This window comes from Lygodium microphyllum, chromosome 30 (genome assembly GCF_053477565.2).
Source record: "Lygodium microphyllum isolate KBCC chromosome 30, Lygodium_microphyllum_v1.1.10, whole genome shotgun sequence".
Taxonomy (NCBI): domain Eukaryota; kingdom Viridiplantae; phylum Streptophyta; class Polypodiopsida; order Schizaeales; family Lygodiaceae; genus Lygodium; species Lygodium microphyllum.
In genome coordinates, this window is record NC_141164.1 from 104,955,444 (window position 1) to 104,967,751 (window position 12,308).

The 12,308-nt window shown below is 39.1% G+C and overlaps 1 protein-coding gene across 2 annotated transcripts in view; it reads left to right on the forward strand.

The window, feature by feature from the left end:
- The window catches only part of LOC148010217 (uncharacterized), a 56,298-nt gene extending 48,408 nt beyond the window's left edge, over positions 1 to 7,890 (forward strand). The window contains exons 4-7 of one of the 2 annotated variants that reach the window (XM_087672365.1): positions 5,616 to 6,471; positions 6,583 to 6,710; positions 6,802 to 7,153; positions 7,275 to 7,516. In XM_087672365.1, coding sequence (XP_087528491.1) covers positions 5,616 to 6,471; positions 6,583 to 6,710; positions 6,802 to 7,153; positions 7,275 to 7,373 — 1,435 coding nt within the window. In that variant the 3' untranslated portion in view covers positions 7,374 to 7,516. Of the gene's footprint in view, positions 1 to 5,615; positions 6,472 to 6,582; positions 6,711 to 6,801 lie in introns of both variants that reach the window. The other variant, XM_087672364.1, reaches the window with a different exon arrangement.
- Positions 7,891 to 12,308: the final 4,418 nt, after the last annotated feature.

Consider the following 12,308-nt stretch of genomic DNA (forward strand, 5'->3'; position numbering starts at 1 on the left):
CACTTGAATCAAGTATCCAAGTGTGCATGTCATCCTCAGAATTTGCAATTAGTGCGTGTGCATTCAAAGAAGAAGCAAGAAGTACATCAACGTCACTACCATTCTCATGAGTGACAACATTTACCTCCGCTATCTTCACACTACTGAAACAATTCATACCATTCAATATCAGCATGTGCATTAACCATATCCATCAAAGTACGTCCGTGAGCTTTAATGTCAGTATCCTCAGATTGTCTACACCAACGTGCATCTACTTCCACAACCTCTTCCTTGTCTAGCTCATCACGGGCTATGAGCTGAAATTGCGTACGTCCAATACGCGCATTTAAGTCACCTAAGACCATCACATGTCCTTGTTGCATATATGTACATGCATCCATACTCAAATCTTCAAAAGGTTATTGCGAATCCACTTCATGTCGTGTATGGAAGAGGGACTCCTTATGTAGAATGTAACATTCCGCAATGTACATCGGTGTAATGTGCTTGAGCATAATCCATATGTACCGCTTATGTCGGTCTACTTTACATACATCAATCATTCCTTTCAAATGACATTTGTATATGCATGCAACTCCTCCTTGCCCTCTTTTTCCTACATGTGGCTGATATGCGCTATGAATTTTGTACCTTGGGATATCCGGAATTCTACGTCTCCCGCTCGTATGTCTCAGCGAGGAACACAATGTCAGCATCACCAACCATAGCATTAATGCTTTCACCTTTATGCCATGGAAACCCTCTACAATTCCAAAACACCACCTTCACAAGGACACAATTCCATGTGTCACGCATCCCTATGCATCCTTTGAAGTGTTATCGAGAGAGAGAGAGAGAGAGAGAGAGAGAGAGAGAGAGAGAGCTTGTAGACCATCTCACACGCCCTGGCTGGCTGCCATTGCCATTGAGCACCACACCTTGGCCGGCTACCGCCCAAAAGCCATTGCCATCGTGCCAGCTTTTGTCGCCCTAACGAGTGGTGGGCGACAGTTGGACGCGACCATTTCAACCTTTGGTGCCACTACTTGGTCTTATCTTCAACACTTCACCACATTGGTCTGGTATCTTGCCAATCTAATCATTGCCTTGGACCTACAACCCTCGTATCATTACGACATCTTTCTTCAGATTGCCTCATCGTCATTTGCAGCCACCTACACCTTCAAACATGTAGTGCTTGATTTGCCACCTGTCCCCCCAATTAGTTCTCCGTGGGCTACGTGCTTGCTGACCAAGACCACCACGTAGTCGATTGTCCGCCGAGTGCGTCGCCTGCTTTCTGTTGATTAGCCGCCGACCGGCTCCCATGTTGCCGCTAAAGCTTTCGCCATGCTGAGTACTCGACGCTTGCCATCCGCCACATCGCCCCTTGGTTGTGGCCCCAATCGCCGATAGTCCACACGCCAATTCTGCCAACGCATCCCACTACCACATTTCCAACACACGCTATGTGAGACGAACCAACATTGGACAACTGTAACCTACCGTGTCCTTGTTGACCATTCACCCGTCTTTTGTGCCACATCAATGCGCCAAATTGGCTACCTGGTCTTCTTTTAAAATACAACTTTTTTTTTGCCTTTTTCAAAAGCTCTATTCATCAAAAGCTTATTAGCTTTTAATCCTAATATGCCAACAAAGCCCTTGTTCACACACATTGCCCCTCCTAAGCAAAAGTTTGGGACTTTTCTAAAAAATCACTCAATTTGTGCCCAATATGTACAAAAATTTGGGACTTTCTATCAAATTTCCCAAAAATTTCACTAGATTGAAGAAATTTATAATCCATCATCGACAAAGTTGGGGCTTTTCACTAAATTCCCAAATTTCACCAAAAATTTTAAGGGCTTTTAAAATTTTGGCATTCTTCATTGGCATTGAGGCACAATTTATCACCAGGCACAACATCGGGCATCTTTTAGGTAAAACTTTCACAAAAATTGTCAGATTTCTCTTCAATTTCCTGACAAAATTTGGGGCTTTTTGACATTTGAGCTCAATTTCACCCCAATTTCTTTGGAAGATTTTGGGACATTTTTGAAATTCATGAAATTTTATTGAAATCGAGGCTCAATTCACCTTGAGGCGCGGCATCCTATAGTTATTGGGTAATAATTTTATCCAATTTCTTTAGTTTCTCTTCAATTTTCAGTTAATTTTTGGGGCTTTTGTCCAATTTTCTTCTGTGGCATACGAACTACCCCTCTTGGCATTATCTTTGCAGTTTTTCATCATTGGGCTGCCAAAATTTGGGGCTTTTGCTTCAAACCATCCTCTTTGGCTACTGCATATTGAAGACATCCTTTATGGGACGGTTTGTGCCCATCACCATCAAGATTGAAGACAAATTATCTTATTTTTGTGCAGTTATAGAGTGAATCTATTCAAGTTAATTATGTTGGCTGCATTATTAGAGCATCTCTGCCACTAATTTCTGATTTCAGTATATTGCTGATCACCGCCTCAATTAGGTAACATTTTATTTCTGAAAATAATTACTTTCAGCATTTTTCTCTCTCCTCAGCAAGAAAAAATTATTATTCCTCATATTATTCGACTTCATTGAGGTGGACAACATCTCTTTTGTCAACATCTTATTATTATTTAGGCATCTATTTTCTCTCTTTTCACTTGGAAAATATTATTTTATTACTTATTTCCACTCATGGCCAACAATAAATTATAATGATTTGTTGGGCATGCTTGGCACTGACGACGAGCTTGACGGCACCAATTACTCAATGTGAGCTTACATGATGTGACATTTTTTTGTCACAAAGAATCTATGGCATATTGTGAATGTCACCAATCAAAGGCCGGTTTCTCCTACACCGTTAGCACCTCTCGCCTTTGCATTGCGAGGTGGCTCTAATGATGCCAAATCATCTTTCTCTTCCACAACGCCTGCTACTCAAGATCAAATTCAATGGGATGGTTGTGACACCCAAGTGCATGCCTTAATTGCTTTATTGGTGAAGAGAAATATCATTTCACACATCAAATCATGCAAGACAGCCAAGGATACGTGGCAAAAGCTTGCATCATTATATCAAGTGTGCAATGAATTATGAAGCGCACTTTGCGTACCTACATAAGCAACTCGAATATGTTCCCCTAGAAGGAGGAGGTAATATAGATGCCTATCTCACTAGCATCAAGGATCTAATTGAACAATTATTAAATAATGATGAAGTCCCAAATAATCAACTTGTTTCCATCACTCTTAATGGTCTATTGGAGTCGTATCAAGGTTTTGCTGCCACCTTGCAGTTGGTAACTATGGGCAACCAAATTACCTATAGTTTCGACTTGCTTATATCTCTTTTATTGTAGGAAAAACAAAGTTGTCTCAATTGCAATGCTACCATGGTGACCAAGCAAGCCTTTTCTACCCACCATTGTGGAAAAGGTCAAAACCATGTGAAGTACAAGCACGCTGGTTAAAAACCAGCAAATAACCATGCCGCTCATTCATCTTCTTCATCAATTAATTCCTCCAATACATCTTCCCATGCTGTTGGTCCATTCTCTTTCCATCCCTCCAAAGGTACGTCTAACAAACCAAAGAAGTGCAATTACTATTGAAAGATGGGGCACGACATCACTGAATGTCATAAGCACATTGCATCGGAGAAGAAAAAGGAGTCCGGTCTCGTTGTCACAAATGAGATGGCCAATCTCGCCAAGCACAAGGAATATACTTTCTTCAGTGAATGTCAATATAATACTTCCATACATGATACTTGTTCTCTTATCATTGATGCAGTTTCTACTTGGTATTTCGACAGTGGTGCTTCTAAGCACATCACTTCTTGCTCATCCATTTTTCATATACCTAAGGGGGGCATAGTCATGTGTGCAAACAATGCCTCTTATACAATTGAAAGCATTGGTATTGTTCAAGTTAATGCTTTTTTTGGTAGTTCTATGACGTTACCAAATGTCCTCTATGTGCGAGGGATTAAGAACCTTCTTTCCATCTCAGCCATTGCTACTTTGGGCTTTCGTGTCCTCTTTGATGGCCCTCCATGTGTGGTTAATGATGATCGGGTCGTTAGCAGTCATGTTTGTCATGTCTTGTCATCTCTTGCTTATGAGCCTCAGTTTGAGTAGATGAGGACTTTTGGAACTCTGACTTGTTTGTCCTGCGTTTTGATGGGGGAGGCTACTCATTCTAGAGTACCATTTCATGGAGGGGAGTTTGTAGGCCATCTCACAAGCTACACATTGATGCCCTTTGATCTATGATCTGGGCTCCCTAGGCATGTTAAGTGTCATTAAATGCAATTGTTGCCTCTAGTATCATAGGCACTAAGCGACACTAGGTTTAGGGTTTATTTTTGGGTTTCCTATGGCAGTTAAGCCATTAGGGTTTCATTTTATTATTAATGGACACTTTGTGCCTCATTAGCACATAAGTGTGGCATTATTTAGTGTGATCGCCTTGAGTGTTGTACTCTCTCTCTCACTCATCAATACACTACTACTCATTCGTGATGCATTGATTAATTCTTTCGTTCTCATTCATTTTCCATTAAATTAATTGCACAATTGCTCCACACCTAGGCCAACAAAGCTTTTATATACATGCAAACTGAATGGAGAGATTGATTGATAAGTGAGATGAAAGTACAACTGATAGGGCTTGAATATATAGGCTAAGGTGTACAACTAATTCTTATTTAATGCTTAGTGGCGTAAAAGGTGTTCACACCTAAACATGCACTTTTACACACAATAATGTGTGTTTACACACAAAGGTAGATAATAACCAAGTGTAATATGGATTAGAGAGAATTTATCAGTGTGACATGGACTATCAAGAATGTGTTTGATCCTTTGTAGTAAGAATCACAAAGAAAACATTTGAAGTCACTAGAATATTTTGAAGGAGGATTCTAATAACTTTTACATATCTTGTAAGTGCTGGATTGTGTATTTTGGTGCTGTTTCAGGATATGCACAGCTCTTGAAAGTGCTTCTTTCAGGTTTCTAAATAGTGAGTGTCCCATTTTAAAATGTGATGGATAATCAGTATTCAACACCCAAAATCTTCCAAGTCAATATAGGGTTTGTTTTGACAACCCTAAAAGCTTGTGGAAAGAAAACTTGTGAAAGAAGTTACCTTAATTCTGCATGTATAGTTCCACAAGCCATCTTATTTTCCATGTAGTGTGCAATGTAATAAGTTTTATGAGCCTGTTTGCAGCAGCAGTTCCCAGCCAAGTTTGTTCCTTCAACTGAAGTTAAATAAAGAGTTGCAAATTCTTCCATGAGTGTTACCTACTCCATTTTGGGTTAAGCATAAAACTAAGAAAATCATTTGAAGTTACCTTAATTCTGCATGTATAGTTCCACAAGCCATCTTATTTTCCATGTAGTGTGCAATGTAATAAGTTTTATGAGCCTGTTTGCAGCAGCAGTTCCCAGCCAAGTTTGTTCCTTCAACTGAAGTTAAATAAAGAGTTGCAAATTCTTCCATGAGTGTTACCTACTCCAATTTGGGTTAAGCATAAAACTAAGAAAATTATTTGAACATTTGCAAATTCAATAGCCTACTTAATGGATTTATTTTTCCATTAGATCACATGTACCTTGCTTTGTTTTGACAGTGCTGTACGGAGTTCTCTTCAAAAGTATCTAATCGCCATGGATGCTGACATTTACCTGCACCCTTTCCGACCACCAAGGCCTCCTTTTTCATCTGTGCACTTTTTCACCTCTCAACAGTTAGAATCAATGAGATTGAAAGAAAGTAATGAGGCAGACAGATCTGACAGATTCGGCATGAGTATAGCTGGCATACTTCGTGCACCTCGTGGAGAAGGGAATGAAGCAATTGTTTTGGTGACTCCCTTTGATGCTGAGAATCTAACAGATGCTGATACTTTAGCCCTTGGACTTGGTTTATCATTGTTCCATCTTCTCAGCAAAGCAGCATGGTTGGCAAAGGATATTATTTGGCTTGCAGCAGATTCGCATTATGGTCCTCATTTTGGCGTTGCAGCATGGTTAAAGGAATACCATGAACCTGTGTTGTATAATACTAAGAAGCTTCATGATTTCTTTGAAAACGATTATGCATCTTTGCTTTCTGATTATCTAAACATTGGTGATTTTAAGCGAGCCGGTGTTATTGCAGCAGGCATAGTGTTCAGTTTACAGCAGACACAGGGTAGAGTGCTGAGTGATTCTCTAACTGTATACACGGAGGGACCAAATGGTCAAATGCCAAATTTAGATCTCATTAATGTAGTGAACAATCTTGCAGTCTATAGAGAAGGGTTGCATGTGCAGCTAGACACTGCTGCTATAATGCTGGACTGGGCATGGCTCCATTCTGTTGGTCATTTTTTTGAGAAGTTGGGACAAATTGCTGGCTTCCTAAATTCGGGATGGAAGTTTGGTCTACCTGCCTTTGAATACGTTCAAGGATCTGCAACACTAGCACGTTCTCTTTTTCTTCAGGTTAATGGCATGCTGTCTGCCCCAGAAAGACTTCAACATTTTCTGAAACTTTGTCTTTACTATTACATCAATTTTGGTGTGTGCGTAAATCCTTGGGTTTCTGTAATGCAGGCACAAGGAGTCCCAACAGGTGCTCATGGTGCATTTCGAGACTACCAAATAGATGCAGTGACAATAATGATGTCTATTGCTTCTCAGCCCCAAGGTGGGCATACCGGATCGTTAAGAAAATTTGGCAGGTATGCAATAATGTATAGGCAGAAGGATAGTAAGCATCCAGTTTCCGAAGCGTTGATTCTAAATGTATAACTGTGTTACTTCAAATTTCAGGCTTCTTGAAGGGACTGTTCGGTCAGTAAACAATCTTCTAGAGAAATTCCATCAGTCCTTTTTTCTTTACTTCCTAACTGGTCCAAACAGATTTGTATCGGTGGGCATATACATAGTCCCTCTATTGCTTCTGCTTATCACTCTCCCACTGAAAGCTGCAGCCCTGTGCTCTGAAGCAAGTGATTCGAACTTGAAAAGCTTGTCCAAGGGCTTGGATGACAAGGAAAAGGTTGAAAAATGCACAGCAGATCTGGTGGACGTAACTTGGTTCCCTTTGGGTAGTAGTTTGAGCTTTGCCAGATGGACTTTTGCAGTATTAACTGTATGCCTTGTTGAGTTGTGGGCTTTCCTGGTAGCAATCTGCCCTCCACTTCTATATCACATTGCAGCAACCTCGGATAGTAAATTTCTTCTATGGGTTGCCTTCTCTGCTATCAGTTTATCACTCTTGATTCTTTCTTTGCCCTGTATAGGGAAATCTATGGGTCTACTCCAAGATTTTACTCCTTGCTTTAAAGTTAGAGGCCAATGGGCAGCTATCAAAGCTGCCACACTTGGTGCAGCAACCATAGGTATTGGAATCATGTCATCAATCAATTTCGCTGCAGCTCTCACAGGTGCTGTGTTACTGGTTCCAATGTCCGTGAGTGTATACCCTGTAAAACGTTTGAGCAAGGAAAGGAGCATGCAAAGTTGGCTTGCTGCTGTGGTTGGCCTTGCTTTTACTTTTGTAAGTTCTCTTCCGATTCTATTTGTGCTTTCAAGAGGTATTTTTGACAAGAAACCAGAATTGAGCACTGCTATGCTATGGAACTGGGTGGAATCCATGTGGCACTGGGGTAGTGCAACGTATTTGTATCTATTTTTGGTGCATTTGCCATGTTCTGTATTATGCCACTTTCTCTTGTTAAGTGGTTGTGAGTGAGAAGAATTGGGAAATTGGCTGAGCTCTTCCATCAGGTCAGCATTCGCAGCTACAAAATTAGCAAATTGTGCCAAAGTTTATCCATCCAGTGTATTAAGAACCCAAAAGGATGCCATGACCTGGGAATACCCCTGTGCCACAGCAAATATTTTGTTTTATTCTTTCACATGAGTTTGTCTTGTAAGGAGGGACGGGATCAATTGATGTTAGAGAGGGGAAGCATCTGCTGTACAAGAGAGCATGGCAATCCATGTAAGATGTTTACTGGTTATTGACATGCATACATCTAGGCTCTTGTAGATGTTTGAAGGAAAGTCTATTTTTACAAGCATGGCTACTATACGTTCAACATGTTTGTCTTGATGAATAGTTTTTGCAAGGTTGGATTCTTCAGGCATAAAAATGTCTAATTGTTGCAAGCAAGATGTAAACGAGTCAGCAAAGCAATGAGCTGAGAGGGGATTTCTATTTCTGCATCCTGTTTCATTTCTGACTAACTAAAGATAAGTCTAGTCAGACTAACTAAAGCAGTACAAAGAACATCACATCACCACCAAAGTCGGGGCTAGCCACTTTGACAAGATCAAGGTTGTACAAATTCTACTTTTCATTGGTGCATAAGTTGCATGAAGGGAGAATCTACTTTTGCTCCATTTCTTCTTTAAAAGTGTCATACATTTGATAGACTGGTTCTGACTTCCATTCCAACATCTCTTAGATATGTTGTGCTTGTGATCCTCCTGGCTTGTGTAAATGTATTGGAATTAGGAGTTGCTTGCTCGTGATGATATTGTTGGACTTAATTATGCAAAGTCAAATATTTGAGGGTATGTATTTATGATAACTTTTTTTAAAATTTTCAAAGCAAAGCGAATCAAGTTAGTTAAAGCAATGCTAGATTCTTAATAGCATCATAGATCCCAAGTAATTGGGAAATATTGTGTTGCTAGCATGTAAGAAAGATATGTAGGGTGGCTTCATATAGTGTAGGAGTTGTATGCTATTGTGTTGAAGACGACCCAAACCCAACAACCACACACCCACCCCCAACCCCAATGCGCCCTCTTGGCAAGGCTCAAAGTCAAGCAATTCACTTAAACCATGCAATAACATTGCACCAAATCTCTCTTCAAAGGTCTTATGTGCCATACTCAGCTAAATGGGTATTAGATTGGATTATGTGTTTTACATGCACTAAGTTTGGAGTCTTTGTATCCATAAGTTATACACACTTTTTAGTAGGGCCCTTGGATGAATTCACTGACCAGAAGAGTTATTATATGCTTTGGTAGTAGGTGGTGGGTAATTACTAGGGGATATATCCTTGCCTATTGGTCTAACATCAAAAGGTCGTTCACTACCCTTGTATAAAGTTTTTTGGCCAAGTTAGCCATTCACCACCCAAATGTGTTAATAACACTTAACTACCCATAGAGGTGTGCAATTGGGATCAATGTTTGGATTGGAAAATGGAATTTATTCCTTGTTAGAATATGTTTTGGTAGTAGGTAGTGTGTATTGACCAGGGGATATACATTTGGCTATTGGTCTAACATCGAAAGGTTGTTTACTACCCTTGTGTATAAATGCTATTGGCCAAGATGGCCATCCATCACCCAAATGTGTCAATAAAACAGCACCCACTTGAGTGCCCATAGTGGCGTGTAATTAGGATAATTGTTTGGATTGGAAAATGGAAGCTATTCCTTTTTAGAATATGATTGTGGTAGTAGTTGGTGTATAATTACTAGTGGATATACACTTGGCTATTGTTCTAATATCAAAAGGTTGCTCATTATCCTTGTGTATAAAGGCTATTGGCCATGATGGCCATCCACCACTCGAATGTGTCAATAAAACATCCACTTTAAGTACTCTATAGTGGTGTGTAACTAGGACCAATGTTTGGATTGGAAAATGGAAGTTATTCTTGGGGGATGCGTCTCTAGAGAATGATGTTATCAAGTGGTAAATAATGCTATCTTCTTGTAGCAAGTCAAATGGATATTGGACAAGGTTAAAAGTCATGGAGCTATTTTGCATGGAAGTAGTTAATCCTAGTCAAGGAATGTTTTCTTTTCTTTGCCTTCCCAAATAGGCTTTCCATCTTATTTTGGTGTACTAGAAGCCTATTCATCTTAAGCTTGGTTTCTCTAATCTTGTTTGGAGCACTAAGGAATCTATCCCATTTTTGGAGCAAAGGGTGCATAAGCAAGGAGTGAAAAGGTTTATGTATCATCAGTGTTGGCTAGCATTTGTTTGTTGAGATTTTTTAAATGATTTTTTCCACTAGCTAATTGGAGGTAAAATGGATCTTCCATTTTCTTATTTAAAGGGACTAAGTTTTACCTTGAGGTTTGGAAGTAGTTGGTTATGGTCTTATTAGTCTCAACAAATTAAATGCCCTAGCCTTTAATGGAAAGTATTTTTAGGGCTCCCTACATGAGGATTTAGACTTGCTTTGAATCCATAGGTCAGGTGAATAATATTTCCTAATCCACCAAGAAAGGTCATGAGAAATCTTGCCAAGGATCGTGAGAACTCTTGTTGATGAAAGCTTTCTTTATATTGATCATGATTTTGATGGATAAATATTTGCTCCAAGTGTGTATCTAATTGGGCCTTCAAGCTAGTGTGAGTTGTGGTGCCTTATTGGAAGTTGTCTCTAGGATTGCTCATCCCTCATAATTGTTCTTTAGTAGATTATAAGGTAGGTATACAATGAAGCATAAATTGGACCTCATGAAAGTTCCTGTATTACAAGCCTATCCAGCTATACAAGATAATCTCATAAAAGTTCTATAACTTAAGCATACTATAGCATCTACTATGGTGGTATTGATATGCATAATACAAGGGTTAAAGATGCTTCATGACAATGGTTTAGTATAATTGACATGCCTAATACAAGGGTAAAAAATGCTTCATGACAAGTATTGGCACTATTGATGTGTGAAAATGCTTAGGATTGCTTGGCTTTTTCCCTCCATATGAAGTTTTTTCCCTTGTGCACGCGTACACTATTTCCATTTAGTTCTAGGTTGTATGTGTGCATGCAAGCATGCAACTGTTGGCTTTGACAATATAGTAGAGGACGAGGCAAGTCCTAAGTAGTTGTGAAGCTATAGTTGCAAACGTGCCTATTGTATTGTACACTCAAGAAAGAATCTAAATGGGATCAAAAGAATGCACATGGGCATTTATTACTAGTCTATCTACAAAAAGAGCAATCATATCTCACATCCACTCATGTCAAACTACGAGAAGGCTTGGGTTGCACTTTCTAGTATTCATTAGGTATGTTATGAGACATAGGTAGCTTACTTGCATAAACAAGTTGAATCTTAGCATGTGAATGGGAGTGAGTCAATACATTTATGTATTAAAATTAAAGATACCAAATAGTGATTTGTTGTTGTGGAAATTGCTTCAAATGACACCTTAGCTTTATCGTACTCTTATTAAATTTTTTGCATGATTCAATGTTCACCACAAGTAGGATGGTTCCATACATAGCTTATGTATGGCATAGTTTTGGTTTGGATGTTTGTTATGTTAAAGTTGGTGCTAGTAAGCATATTCTATCTAGCAGGGAGTTGTGTTTCTATTTGGAAATGCCTTTGTAAAAAATTTTTATTTAGTGTGCTAGAAGCACTTCAATCCTATTTGAGATGTATGCAAGTGTAACTTATGTTAGCAAATGGTGGTATACCCACTCTTTCATTATCTCTTTGTCTATCAGCCATAAAGAAGAGTTTTTAATCAAATTTTGCAACTCCAAACCTCAGCTTTGTAGCTCTGTTTGTGTTCCTAACATAGTAGTGGCATTATCATTTCCTTAGGGATCTTATGTCTTGGACTTTACAAGATAAATGCAAGAGAGATGCACATGATGAACATGTTGTTACTAGAAGTTTTTCGATGGAGATGATGCTAAGTTATGGTAACCATGTGTTGGACATCTAAGATAGGGTTTCTTTATGTGTTTGATTAGTACACATGATATAACATCTAATTTTCCACATTTGTAGGTTTTTGAAAATATGTGTGTGAGGGGCACCTACTTGGAAAAATCTAATGGGTTGCATTTTCCAAAGCGTAGTTTAGTGAGGGAAACCAAGTAGTATACATTGTATGTAAATGTTTGTGGTCTTGTGAGGATGGCTTTGATTAGTGGGTATTTGTATTTTGTGACATTCATCAATGAATCCAACAGGTGGTTGACCCTATGAAACCAATGTTAAAGGCATTGCAATGTTTTGAGGAAGTTTGTACTTTATTGCAAAGAATGAGACATGATGTATTCTTGGTAATTCTAAAAAGAATAGGGGAGACAATATGCATGAGGAGTTTCCTATATTTACAATTGAAAAAGGCATTGAGCACCAATGTACAATACTTGCGAAGTAAAACCTCGCATCCATTGAGTTAACTTTTATCTATTGAGCAATGACCCTTCTACAGGCTAAACCTATACTGACAAATAACTAGCCAATACATGTAAATGCATATCGTGGTTTTTTTGCCTATCGTTGATAACAACATGCATTGCATGCTTGGTGCGTTTGAAGTAGTAGTGAAT